General features: G+C 40.1%; 1 protein-coding gene across 1 annotated transcript; it reads left to right on the forward strand.

Moving 5' to 3' along the window:
- The first annotated feature begins 1,655 nt into the window (after window positions 1-1,655).
- Window positions 1,656-13,253, forward strand: LOC134067090 (uncharacterized). The gene is made up of 13 exons (XM_062522167.1): window positions 1,656-1,689; window positions 4,409-4,481; window positions 4,762-4,812; window positions 5,079-5,192; window positions 5,422-5,535; window positions 5,855-5,935; window positions 6,445-6,558; window positions 6,779-6,892; window positions 7,218-7,295; window positions 7,476-7,953; window positions 9,348-9,509; window positions 9,645-9,674; window positions 13,191-13,253. The coding sequence occupies exons 2-13, from the start codon at window positions 4,441-4,443 to the stop codon at window positions 13,251-13,253; spliced, it is 1,440 nt and encodes a 479-aa protein (XP_062378151.1). The 5' UTR covers window positions 1,656-1,689; window positions 4,409-4,440.
- Window positions 13,254-14,883: the final 1,630 nt, after the last annotated feature.

The following is a 14,883-nucleotide window of genomic DNA, read 5'->3' on the forward strand; positions in this document are numbered from 1 at the left end:
GCCATGTGTGTGAGATTGTGTGTCTGTATAATTCTAGGCCGAACTGAAATAAGCATTTTATAAGTTGACATAAGGATTGCTGAATTGATAGTTTTTTTGCAGATACAAGTAGATGTTTATAAGGAAGTCTTCCCTCAGACATGATCAATGGCTTCCTGACTGCAGGCCCATTTGTGCTTGCATCTCAGAATACGGAATCATATTAATGACTTCAAATCAGAAGCTCCCTCTGGATTCAATTATTGAAACCTGCGTCACCACAACTACCCCCTCCCCCCCTACACTCACACAGACATCCACCTACACACTCGCACACACAGGCATACAATATACTCTCTAACACACACACACACACACACACACTTCCACAGACACACACACTCCTGCTGAGTTGGTGTACGGTAAGTGAGCGTTCCTGTGGAGCTTCAACACAATGCGAGTGTAAGGGCTTTTCCATGGCCTAGCTTGAACTCATTTCCTTACTTGTTCTCCAATATATTGTTTGTGCACAGAGTGAGAGCTAAAGCCCCCTTTTGTTGCTCCTTCCTCCCCTGGAGTGGACAAAGTCCAGAACACGTCCTCTCTTGTGCTGCCAATCGGGTGAGCCTGCAGCAGACCAGTGCAGTGCTGGTCAACACTAGCTGTAGAAGAGGAACTGAACTTGGGTCCACACACTGTTAATATTGCACTGTATACCCATGGAACTACACTCTCATCTGGCGTAATAATCAACTTGCAGCTACTGGCACTACTACTGCTTGTTGTCTATGGGGACTATTTTCAGATGCTTCGTACGATATCACTGCGCCTATGGTACGTTTGCAAGTTGCCTTGATTATTACGCCAGATGAGAGTGTAGTTCCATGTCAAATCAGCCTAGAAAAACGCCAGGTTTCATTTTCAGTTGGTCTTATTGCACTTTCTAACTTGAGAGGAGACACGTTTTAAATGGGAAAATTACCAGAAATCTTAGTCACTTTTAAACATGAAGCTAGCAGGCGAGAAGCTAATGGTCTAATCCGATTCAATGATCTATGCTAGGCTGAAGCTAAAAGTTGTATCGCCAGACTCACAGAATGGCTGGATGAACGGGAACAAGGTAAATATCGATTGTTTTGCCCGAGGGGAGGTGGAAAATGAGCGTATTTCCACAAATGGCGGAATATCCCTTTAAGCAGTGAATTAAGTATTTAACTATTTAGATGTTAACGGGGATATGAATTATGCTTGTATGGCGTTTGTTGGCTGTTGCGTGCTGATTGTTTCCCTTTGTTCTGTTACAGCACACACACACACCTTGATACAGCCAAGAGAAGAGAGAACAACTTGCCCCACTGACTTTAAATACATCCATCCGTGGTGATTTTGGCTGAACCCTGTCTGTGTCCTCCTCCTTCCAACCCAACTCTCCAACCATCTGACTGTGGGTTGCCTGTTCCCTGCCTCTCTCCAAAGTGTCCCAGTCCTCCATCCTACTGAGAGTAGCCCTAACTCGTTCAGTAATGTTAAACATGGGCTGGGTTAAACATTAGCCTGCACCAGATCTCAATCGTGTGCAAGGCAGCATAGGCATACAAGCTAGTTACATTAGAGTAATCCTCAAACTGAAAGTAGCCTAGACATTTCAAACTGCGCCACACTATCAGAAGAGAAGACCTTACGGTTACATAGAAAGAATCAACGTTAAAGGTAGGTAAAGGTGTCTAAGGTAGGCCCTATTATGACAAAATGATAAAAGTAACACCAATGACAGAAGTTAGTTAAGAATATTATATATTCCATCCCATAATACTCTTTTACTGGTTTATTTTACAAATAATCTACTGTATATGGACCTGCTCTATTGTTTTAAGAGTCTATTGATCTCAGAATAAAGTCAAGTCCACCACATCCAGTGTTTGAATGTATTTAACTGCATTTACAGTTTTTTTCAATCGCTAACAAGCGTTTGTCCATTCAGTTGACACATTTTCAAAACTCTAAACACAGTTAGCACAGCATCGGTCTTTTATGGCCATACCATTCACACATTTCACGTTGTTTTCACACAGTATGCAGTCAGTGAATACATTTTCACAATGCTTACATTTTCTTAACAGACAAACTACCACCCAACAAAATAATGGATCGTTTTTGTATTATTTTCGAATGTTAACACACAACATCCCACAATAGTTAACACAATATTCCAAACCTTAGATACAGTATAAAAACCTCTGTTTCTGCAATGTTATCAATTCAAAAGCAATATATCTCAGCTGATGATAAACAAACAATCGAATAATTGACACACAGATGATTTATGTTGGGTAAATTGGGCCAACCACAGCTGATTCCAGTCTATCTTAGACTCAGTGGCAGGGGTCATTGCTCTCTATTACATTGACACTTACACAGTGAAAAGAGGAGGTGATGTTTTTGGAAGCAGAAACTGAATAAGACAAATACCGTAATGTCTGGACGAGGAAGAGTAAGAGTAAGGGGCCCAGGGAGAAGAGCAGGCCCAGTGAGAGGTGCAGGAGCACTGAGAGGAGCAGGTGCAGAGATTAGACACAGTAATATTGTGCTTTTTTTTGTTCACCCCCTTTTTATCTGGGCTTTTTGCTGTTGTTTTTTTGTTCAGAATGCTCTTGTGTTTCATGGATATTTTGTTCACTGCAATGCTGTAAAACTTTTTCGGTTCTATCATAGTCTACTGTAAACAGTATTTATACTGCACCTCCTGTAGGCCTAGTGAACAGTAAAAAAAAAAAAAAAAAAAAAGATTTGCTTTTTACTGGAATGTATTTGAATGTGGACATCTGGACATACAGTTCCCAACCAAGAAATTTAGTGTAAAAATGCTGGATTGCATGTTTTGCATGCAAATACCTGTAAAACGGAACCATAAAAGTCTATGCAGTTTTTGTAATGTCAACAGTAGCCAGTATTTTGAAACCTAGTGTACTCTGATTGACTGCATGTATCTTGTGAAGTGAAAACAAGCTTCATTCTTTGACAAAATAACTTCATTTTGAGTCAGGTTTCCAGTGTTTTGGTAAAGTTAGTGTGTGCAGAGAAATGACGAGTTAGTGTATATGTAACAAAATGTGGTGTAACAACATGGGATGTGCTTTTGAGAGGAAAATGATCCATTTGGCCAATTGTGTTTTGTAGGTGAGAGTCTGTGTTTAGAGTTTTGAAAAAGTGTCAAATGAATGGACAAACGCTTGTTAGCGATTGAAAAAAACTGTAACTATTTAAAAACACTTGACTGGGACAGTTCTGTTTGCTAAAACCATTAAGCTGCTGTTGACTTGTTCACAAAGATCGCTCAGACTGTCCATGGTGGTCCTGTCAGTGCTGTCAGTGAGTGTAAACTGTTACATTAAGCTCACAAAGACTGCACACAAAATAAATTTGTGAGCATATGAGTCTTCAGAGCTAACCTTAATTCCCAAACATTCCCAAAGGTGTACACCAAGCATGGTTTACAGAGGTTAAAGGTAAAGTAAAAAAAATATTTTGTGCAATGGTGGTTATCAAAGGTGAAAAGACCACACTACTTATTTCATTTTTAAAAAATACTGTAAGAATGTTTTATTAGGAAACCAGATAGTTAGGCATATTTAAAGAGATAATGCCCCACCTTGATCAACATTTTATGGGAGAACATTTTTAAATTGTGTTGGTTAAAAATAAGAGAAAGTTTTTAAATTCTGTTGGTTAAAAATGATTATAAGCCGATATATCGGTTATCAGCTATTAAAACTCTCAAATATTGATATCGGTCTTCAAAATCCCATATCGGTCGGGCTCTACAAAGGTTTGCAGCTGGATGGCATTTTGTGTTTGCGGTAGCCCACTCGAGTTCTTTAGGCTACAGCCCCTTTACTTCAGCATTGCATCTCACTAACCAGTGTGTGTGGCACTACAAAGCTGCAATTGAACTCGCAATAAAGTTATGATATGGTCATGATAAACCGACAGAGTTGAAGAAGAGCTGATTAGAAATTAATCAGGCTATTACATTATTCAGGATTTCAATGTGTAGAGGCTATTTGTCTACAGTAAGTGATCACATAAAGTTTTATGCACAACTTTGTTTAATTTAATGTAGGGTTGAAATATAGCTTAATGTACCTGCTGGTGTGTCAGTGTATTATAAAATGCATAGATAAACCTTCATTTTAATTAAAATTTCCCAAGGACTGTTAATAATAAATAATGGATTTCTATTCTTGTAGGCTAGTTGGTATGATGTTTTGAGGGAACATAAGGTCATGGAAATTTCCCAAGAAATAATGGAGACGTCATGGACAAATTATGGAAATTCTCTGGTGGAAATGTGTACGAACCCTGTTTTAGTAATTTAGAGGAACGTGCCCTAAGAAAGTCTATCATTTTTTCCTTCTAAGAATGATTTTAGAAAGACTACCATCTGCATACAAACTTCGTTGGATGATGCATGCACAAAAGCCCTACTGTCCATCAGCGAACAGGTTAGCTCACTGTGTACAACAACAACATACACACACACACACACACACACACACACACACACACACACACACACACACACACACACACACACACACACACACACACACACACATACACACACACACACACACACACCATATCTGAACTTGAATGTAATGCTATTTATTTTTGTTTTATCCGTCAGATTTTGTGAAATATATATACTATAAATATTCATAACAGGAATAGTGATGTTTTGAATGTTGCCTAAATAAACATTAACATTTTTCCCCTTTGAAGACGACACTCACACTCAACACAATATGGCTGGAGTGGATTTTATCCTTTCAGGTTAGTTAACTGTATGTTCCAAAACATGATTTAACTCTAAACCTCATCAGAGATTATTGTACGTCATGTGAATGGTTGTAGGTATATTTTTGTTTTCAGGGGCAATATTTGGTGTGTGGACCTTTCCCCTATACATTCAAGTTCCCAAAGCACTGGCTTGTCTTCACATGTAGATTGTTTGAAACTGTAGAGGAACGTGACCTACCTCCTAAAGTCCTATAGACCTACAGTAACGTCTATGGTCCTTTTCCTTTTTTTTTTTAAAGGATGAAACGTAAAGGAGTACCATCACTTGCACCCAGCTGTCTGTCTATGAAGAGTGACATGTCAAAGGATCCACCACAAAACTTCAGTATTGGACATTTTCCATTAACGCCCAGGTTAGTTCAATGTGTTTTCCAAAACATGATTTAACACTGATCCTCATCAGAGATTCTTGTATGTCATGTGAAAGGTTGTAGATCATACACTTTTTTCAGGAGCAATATTTGGTGTGTGGACTTTTCCCCCTTTACATTCACCTTCCCAAAGCACTGGCTTGTCTTCACGTGTTTGAAACTGTACAGAAACATGATCTATGAAAGTCTATGGCCCTTTGTTTCTTTAAAGAATGAAATTAGAAGGAGCATCAACACCCGCACCCAGCCATATGTCTATAAAGAGTGACATGTCAAAGGATCCACCACAAAACTTCCGAAGTGGAAATTCGCCATTAACGCCCAGGTTAGCTCCCTGTGTTTTCCAAAACAAGTTTTAACACTAATCCTCATCAGAGATTGTTATTGAGACAAAACGCATAGATAAACGTTCATTTTAATTAAAATTTCCCAAGGACTGTTAATAATAAATAATGGATTTCTATTCTTGTAGGCTAGTTGGTATGATGTTTTGAGGGAACATAAGGTCATGGAAATTTGCCAAGAAATAATGGAGATGTCATGGAAAAATTATGGAAATTCTCTGGTGTAAATGTGTACGAACCCTGTTTTAGTAATTTAGAGGAACGTGCCCTAAGAAAGTCTATCATTTTTTTCCTTCTAAGAATGGTTTTAGAAAGACCATCTGCATACAAACTTCGTTGGAGGATGCATACACAAAAGCCCTACTGTCCATCAGCGAACAGGTTAGCTCACTGTGTACAACATACACACACACACACACACGCACCATATCTGAACTTTAATGTAATGCTATTTATTTTTGTTTTATCCGTCAGATTTTGTGAAATATATACAGTATACTATAAATATTCATAACAGGAAAAGTCATGTTTTGAATGTTGCCTAAATAAACATTAACATTTTTCCCCTTTGAAGACGACACACACACTCAACACAATCTGGCTGGAGTGGATTTTATCCTTTCAGATTAGTTAACTGTATATTCCAAAACATGATTTAACTCTAAACCTCATCAGAGATTATTGTACGTCATGTGAATGGTTGTAGGTATATTTTTGTTTTCAGGGGCAATATTTGGTGTGTGGACCTTTCCCCTATACATTCAAGTTCCCAAAGCACTGGCTTGTCTTCACATGTAGATTGTTTGAAACTGTAGAGGAACGTGACCTGCCTCCTAAAGTCCTATAGACCTACAGTAACGTCTATGGTCCTTTTCCTTTTTTTTTTAAAGGATGAAACGTAAAGGAGTACCATCACTTGCACCCAGCTGTCTGTCTATGAAGAGTGACATGTCAAAGGATCCACCACAAAACTTCAGTATTGGACATTTTCCATTAACGCCCAGGTTAGTTCAATGTGTTTTCCAAAACATGATTTAACACTAATCCTCATCAGAGATTCTTGCATGTCATGTGAAAGGTTGTAGATCATAAACTTTTTTCAGGAGCAATATTTGGTGTGTGGACTTTTTCCCTATACTGTACATTCGTCTTCCCAAAGCACTGACTTGTCTACATGTAGATTGTTTGATAATGAAAGTCTATGGCCCTTTCTTTTCTTTAAAGAATGAAACTAGAAGGAGCACCATCACCTGCATTCAGCTATCTGTCTATGAAGAGTGACATGTCAATGGATCCACCAATAAGCTTCCGAAGTGAACATTCTCCATTTATGTCAAGGTTAGCTCACTGTGTTCTAAAACATGATTAAACACTACACCACACAAGACAATCTTACAGAGGGGAAATATTGATAACTATATCTTCTGATGTGAACAAATACATTGCAAGCAAACTCAGTCATTTCTGTAAAAGAGGAAATGCAGTAGTCAAAATGATTACATACATGCATGGTCTTGCAGTCTGTGAACATTGCAAAACAAATAAATAAATAATCGACAAAACCAGATTCACCTAAATTATGACATTTGGCTACCGGACTATCAGACAGTTAGCAGAATATGGAAAGAAGGGGGAAGTAGTAATGGGAATTTTATTTTGGCAGGTCACCAAGTCCACAGTGGCCTTTGAACTTGAACCTTGGCATTCGTGGCCGCTGTGAAATTCCAGTCCTGGACAGATGGCAAGTTTGAATGGAAACCCAGCTAATGGTGGAATAAAATACAATTAAATTACGGCATGATGGCTCCAAAATCAGCAGCACCTAAATTAATTTGAATGTTCAAGCATCTACGCATCTTGAAATTGTTTAAGCATACAGTACTGACACATTTTATTTATATATTTCATTTCTTTTGCATAGTTTGTTAACAGAGGATCACTTCCAATGCTCAGAATGTACAAAAGTGCTGAAGGACCCGGTCTCCATCCCCTGTGGACACAGTTACTGTAGGCATTGCATCACCTCATACTGGGCCCAGCCTAGCCATGCAGGACACTATGCCTGCCCCCAGTGCTCACACACATACAGCTCCTGTCCTGCCCTTTACCCAAACTCAGCCTTGGCAGAGGTGGTCCAGAAGCTCCAGCAGTTCAGTCCTGTTCTCCCTGCTCTCAGCTACGCTGGTCCTGGAGATGTGGCCTGTGATTTCTGCACTGGGAAGAAACTCAGGGCAGTGAAATTCTGTCTGACCTGCTCTGCCTCTTATTGTGAGTCTCATGTCAGGCAGCACTACACTGTTCCAGTACTGCAGAGACACACACTGGTGGAACCTCAACACCAGCACCAAGACTCAAAACCCAAAGAGCAGAGTGGCATTATGACTGAAGACTCAAACCAGGTGAGATATCAATGTAAAAACTCTTTCTCCCATAAAGACGACTTTTGACAACACCCCGTACCCATAATGACACCTCCAGTATTTCCATAATGACGTGATTTGACAACCAGTTTATAAACCTCAAAATTAGTTAAATGACATTCAATTAATTACATATTCAATACATTTACCCTAATAAATTGATTGATTTGATTTTTAATGACCACACAGCCAGGCTGGTGGAATTTGTCAGTACTGCTCTTGGTACAGGTTCCATCATTGGGCTACATTAACATATAACATAGACACAGATAGTTCAGAGTCTCATCTTTACAGATACACAATATGTCTATATTTCAGGGGGGGGGGGGGGAGAATTACGCCATTTTCTTCATGTTTCTTGAGATCACAGAGTACTGTCGGTGCAGATAGTTTTTTTTGTTGTTGTTGTTGTTTTTTTTTTTGTACCTACTGTTCTCGGTGACCTCGAGAAATGGAGAACTATGTGAAAAATCTCCGGAATTCTCCTAAGAGTGACTGCAAAATAGCAACAGTTGGAAATACATGGCCTCCATAATTAACTATAACGCATGGGTGTTATATCAAGCAGTCAAATTAGAGTACTCTATAGATATTTATAAATGTTCAGATTAACTCCTCAGTTGCCCAGCAAGGCGTGCCCAAAATTGTCACCAAAATTAGCACTGGTGACAGCAGGCAATTTCAGACTTTATTATCTAACATATCTGGCCAGGTTCTATGTCTGTTGGTATTGTGTGATCGAGCATATGGATGATGACCTGGGCCAATTATTTGTTAATAAACTTGATTCAGTAGTTTTCCCAAGATTTAGCATGTTCAGCTAAGACATACAGTATGGAAAGATTTATGGTGTTAATACATCTGTGATATGGACATTTTGGAATTTCATTTTGGAATTTCAAAACAAGTATGAAGGAACCTCAGTACAGATCTCAGATGCATTCAAATTCACAAACAAAGGCAAGTTTTCGTAAATGTTTGCAAACAAATTCACAAACAACGCCTTGAGTTTTCCGTGAACGTTTGCAAAAACTGACAAGCAGTATAAGGAGGAAGTTCTCCGCTAAAATGTTGGGAGTTGGACGGAGAGTTACCATTGAGATGGGCTGTTTACACAAAAACGTGTCTGTTTTTCTGTTCAGACAAACATGTTTGCCATGAACATTCACCTCTGTTCAAGGAATAAGAACACACCTCTGAACGTACTGTAGGGGTCAAATATTCAGTCAGATGGGCATTGGCAGAAAAACTTGTTCTTAATCACTGAATATTAGACTAAATTAGGTTATAGTTAGGAATTTGTTATCAGTCCAGAACAATTTATGCTGGGTGCAGATTCTGAAAGTTTATGAATGGATTTATGTTCTGTCTAGTTGTCTGGATGTAAGCGGAAAAAACTCAAACAGCTGCATGACATGAATGATGGAGTTCTGAAACATGTCAACGATGTGCAAACCCAAACTGATCAACCGCAACAAATGCAGCAAACCTCGGAAGGCACTGGCAAGCTGCTTGATGATACTCCATGTTTTCAGGTACAGTACATCTATGAGATGGTGAAGGAGGATCTCATTAGCACAGCCTGGCTGATTGATTAGCTTGCTGTTGGTGTACTTGTGATCTTGTGAAGCCCGTCCTGATGTATGTCCATCCAAATTCTCTCTTAACAGGATAATGACCACAAATGCCCGAAAAGCAAGGTAAGGTTTCTGAGGACATTTGCATGGACATTGTAATGCCCGAAAAAAACAGCACAAGGTCTTTGATTCAGCCACACCTACAAGCTCTCAGGGAGAAGCTCAACTGTCAGTATGAGTGGCATGACCTGTTGAAGAAAAAGAAGCAGCAGCAGATGAAGCGGAAACAGGAGCAGCCGCAGAAACAGGAGCAGCTAAAAAAGCTGAGACAGAAATGAAATGTTGACAGGAACAGCATGATCTTAAAGGGATTATCCGGAGTAAAATGCACTTTTGATCAATTTACGAATGATTGGGAGTACATACGTTGAGTTGACATCAAATCATGGCATTCGGATGTGTTTTGAGAAAGTTCGATTTTACCGTTTTTAGCCAAAACTCGTTAGTCTGGAAGTGAACGGGGCACGTCCTTTCGCCGCTACAGAACGCTATTTTTATACCTCTTCTACTATTCCAAACAACATTACACTTATGTGGTAGTGAGTAGAGGGTCCCTAAAGCCAAACCGAAGTATCCCGAGGTCTTTATGTGGTCGGATAGAGACTGGAGCTAAGGCAAGGCAAGTTTATTTATATAGCCCATTTTGTAGACAGAAAGGTAACCCAATGTGCTTAACAAATCACATAGAATTAACAAATATTCTAATATTAAAATAACTAAAATAATTCAAGCAAACAAGGCAATAATAAACACTAATTAAAAAAGTTAATTCATACATTAAAAATGTATAAAACATAAATTGTGATGCACTACACTGTTCATTTAATGTACTCATTTGTTTAAATGAAAAAAAGTGGGCTCTTTGAAATAAAATAAATCAAGAAATCAAATGAGGTAGATAATATTTGAATGTCAGTTCAACAGGCTTCTTTCTGCCTCAGAACTCCCACGTGTGTAGTTGAACTTACCAACATCAGCAGGATCCAATTCTTTCAACATAGGAAAACAGGGTTTCTCTGATCACCAAAAGCTGTGGGAGCGCAAGTTGAAGGCCCAGAGTGACCAGCAGCCAAGACCTTAGACATTCTTACTATGGAACTTTTCTTGTGTGGTGTAAAAATTTAAATAACTTGTAGGACATTTGTCAGTTGTGAGTTTTTGTTTTCCTTTAATTCTCATTAATTTCTGTATTTACCTTGATTATTTCTCTAAATGAGTCTGTACCATACATGTATATGTTCTACTTTGACTATCAGGCCTATTTCAGATTGATTGTTGAATTGTCTTTAATTCTGTTGTGTCTTGAACACTGATTGATTGTAGTGTAAGATTTGTGACATTACAATAAAGGATTTTCTTACAGTTCAAAACTCGTATATCTTCCAAAACTGTTCACTCATGCTTCAAAACTAAATTCCTTTCCCATTTAAAGAGTACCACAAAATAGAAATGATCCTTCTCAGTTGCTTTGGTTCATTTCTTGAAACAGACTGGACGTTCTCAAATCATCATTCACCTGCAAAAGCTCATACAGTATCTCTCCCAAAACAGTTCACTTCTAAACAATTTTTTTTTCTCATATAAATAGTTAGTGCCCCCAAAATGCATAGTCCATAGGCATTGTTTAAGCACTACAAGTCAAAATGTAGGTTATTTTGGCCCCAGCTGTGGCGCAACTGGCTGGGGCACCTGCTCTGTACACCGGCGACCTGGGTTCGTTTCCCGCCCCACGGTCCTTTCCGGATCCCTACTCTCTCTCCCATTAGCTTCCTGTCTCTCTAAACTGTCCTATCAATAAAGGCATAAAAAGCCCAAAAATATGCTTAAAATAATAATAATTATTATTATTATTATTATTATTTGTCACTTTGGCAGAGGACCATTGACCATAGCCTAGTCCCTCATTGACAATGGTTACTGTACTAGTTTTTTGTCTTCTAGCTAACAGAATATAATTGTGTATGAAATTAACCATTATTATTCACACACAAGTAACTTCCACACATCAGAGTAAAAAGAAAATGTATACGGCATAATATACTGTAATATAAACAGATGTTTGTTCAAAGGAACTCTGGATGTGAGAGAGGGCTTTCAGCTACATCGCCCCCAAGCTATGGAATTAACTGCCAGACTACATCAGACACTCTGACTCAATTACTGACTTTAAAAGTACTGTAGACTGAATACGTATTTATTCAAGAAAGCTTATGGACTGACTGAATTGAATTTTTTCTTTTCTTTTTTCTTTTTATGTGATGATTTTACAACCTTGAAAGTGTCATTAAAGGCGCTTTAAATAAAATGTATTATTATTATTATTATAATTATTATTATTATTATTTTTTTTATAGTGACCATTGGGTCCTTGGTTGCATGTCCCTTTGCCCTGGATTACTCCATTTGGCTGAGCGGACAGATCTAGGAAGACCATTGGTCGTTCCAAACTTTTCCATTTGAAAATGGAGGCTGCTGTGCTCTGTGTGTAAATCGCATTTGTTCATTGGACAGACTTTGTGTGTTAACACTCAAATAACAGTGCAATGATGTGTGTAGCCAATCCATCCCTGAGTACCGTTTGTGTTCTCTCTCTCTGTCTCTGTCTCTGTCTCTGTCTCTGTCTCTGTCTCTCTCTCTCTCTCTCTCTCTCTCTCTCTCTCTCTCTGTGTGTGTGTGTGTGTGTGTGTGTGCGTGTGATGATGTGGGGTTTCACATACTGTACAGTATGTAGAGACTTGAATGTTAATTTAACGTTTCCCTTCAATACGCAGTATTGCCTCCAGCCATTAAACTTCAGTTTTCCATTACATTCCAGTCTTACATCTTACATTTACATCTAGCACCATGAAGAACTGATTGATATGAATGCCGTATCAGATACTGAGTTCAATGAATGTGGTATCAGATATCCTATTGAAGGGCAGATGTATAGAAAACAGCAGAGATGCAGGTTTAATGCAGATCACATGATGCAAGACAAGGACATTTCGGGGAAGAACATAAGCAGTATTCTGAGCACCACTTTTGGTCATTTGTTTGATGTTCAAGGCAATCTTTTCTTGTTTTTTGCTATCTATTTCCTGCTCACTAAAACTGTGTTTCCTTTTTGTGTGGGCCAGCGGTTCAATGAAGTTAATTGAGCCACCATTTTTTTTTTATTCCTTTCAGTATTGAGTGCAAATTACGGTTAAAGGGTGATTATGGCTGATTTTGCAGACTGGCCAAGTCTTTCTTTGTGCTGCGTTCTTGAATGGACATTCTCCTGCTCATGAGTATCCCGCACAATGACCAGTCCAGAACGCAGGATCAAATACTGAGGACCAGACAAAGCTCTTCTGCAAGAAACTTGTTTAAGAAGGTAATTACAAAGCCAGTGGATGAAAGCAGGTCAAGAAGCAGGCTAGCCTCTTCAGAGCACCGGGGGGGGGGGGGGGGGGGGGGCTCTCCTTTGGTGGCGTGCCCGCTTAGATGAGGTGTCACCTGGGGAGGCTCCGGACGTCGCACCCCTCTTTAGTGGTAGTGACAGGCAGAGGAGGATTGTGGGATAGCTCCTGTGACGGTGGCCTTTCCTGCGGGCAGCAGGTGCTGTCAGTGGCCTGGACTCCGCAGTCTGCTGGCATTTTACGCCGGCCCGACCCGTGACCCGCCATCACAGCCAATCAGCATCAAGGGCGAGAGGGCCGAGACCAGGACCTGAGCAGATAGCCAATCGGGAGCCACGCACAGAGATCACAGCCAGTCAAAGTCAAGCACCATACATATACATATATATACATATATATACAGTACATATAGAAGAGTGCTGAGCTTGTCACCTGTGCTGCTGCTGACAACCAATCAGAGGTCACTACCAGGCATCACAGCCAATCAACATCAGGGGTGAGACGGTAGTGTCCAGGACCTGAGCATAGATAGCCAATCAGAAACCATGTCCAGAGATCACAGCCTATCACATTCAAGAGCCACAATAAGGCTGAGCTTGTGACCTGCACTGATAACCAGTCAGGGACTCATGAGCAGTTATCACAGCGAATCAACATCAAGGACCAAGGCATGTAGATAAGACGGCCAAACCCAAGCTAATAACTGGTCAGTACCCTTGACCTGCAACCAGTCAGGCCTGCTCAGTGCTTCAACTATAGCCCAATATGTGGACTTTAGGGCAGACTTTTTAGGGGACTACAGCGATTATTGTCCTCATCAAAACCTGAACTTAGGAACCCTTCCCACAGCATAACAGGACAAGAGCAAATATCCCTATCTGAGCCTGACAATCACAACCAATTAGAACATCCATTACGAATTCTATGACCTCATCAGCGTCAAGGGAGCACCAATCCTGACCAATCAGCTGCGAGAACAAGCACAATAATGAATGTGTAGCCAAAGTTTCTGCACTACAACCCCTGCATTGATGATGAGCCACATCACAATGGCACCGCACGGGTCATTCACACTCACAACCTATCACAGCGCTGATTACAAATTATATCACCCAATCAGGATTCAAGAATCCTTCAAATAGCCAATTAAATCAAGTACCACCATCCAGTGACTCTGGCATTTGGACCGGATCACTATAAAAGTAGGCCTTTTTCAAACAAACTCACGGTGAGCACTGTCAATATACAGGTCCATGCTCAGCCGAGAGAGAGAACAGATCTGAAATTGCTTTTGAGCGTGTAATATACATTCATCGTGCTGTTCATCAGCGTGAAAACAATCCGTAATCGTATGTAATCCGGGCGATAACGTGCGGCTTTTCAGGAATAACACGACACAATACGCTCTGCTGATGAGAGAGGACATGTTCTGCACAGGGAGGAGGGGAGAGCTGAGGACCTCGGACACATGCCTGTCAAAGCTCGGACTGGGGGCGGATTACTGGGAGCTATGAAAATACACACGGAGTCACACGCGCGCACGCACACACACACACACACACACACACACACAGCATCTCAAGCATACTGTATGCATCATACACAGACCCAGAAAGAGATGGACAGACACACACACGGCCATACAGGCACACATCAAATACAAACACACACACACACACACACACACTCACTCAATCACTCACACACACACAATTCCTTGCCATCAGTTTTTCCATTGGATTTTCATGAATAGTTAATGTGCCACACGTAATCAAATGGCACATGATTGACTCAGCATGAGGCCCAAATGTCCTGTGCAGCCCAGACTACAGAGGGCATCACTCGCAGCCTCAGCAGTGGAGAAAGTGTGTGTCTGTGTGTGTGTATGT

Source organism: Sardina pilchardus, chromosome 20 (genome assembly GCF_963854185.1).
Source record: "Sardina pilchardus chromosome 20, fSarPil1.1, whole genome shotgun sequence".
Taxonomy (NCBI): Eukaryota; Metazoa; Chordata; class Actinopteri; order Clupeiformes; family Clupeidae; genus Sardina; species Sardina pilchardus.

What these genes read in the sequence shown, in the direction of transcription:
- LOC134067090 (XM_062522167.1), top strand. Translation starts at nt 4,441, where the DNA reads ATGATGCATGCACAAAAGCCCTACTGTCCATCAGCGAACAG. An exon ending in AATTCGCCATTAACGCCCAG is followed by an intron (nt 5,536 to 5,854) that starts GTTAGCTCCCTG and finishes TTTCCTTCTAAG; the next exon opens with AATGGTTTTAGAAAGACCAT. An exon ending in CATTTTCCATTAACGCCCAG is followed by an intron (nt 6,559 to 6,778) that starts GTTAGTTCAATG and finishes TTTTCTTTAAAG; the next exon opens with AATGAAACTAGAAGGAGCAC.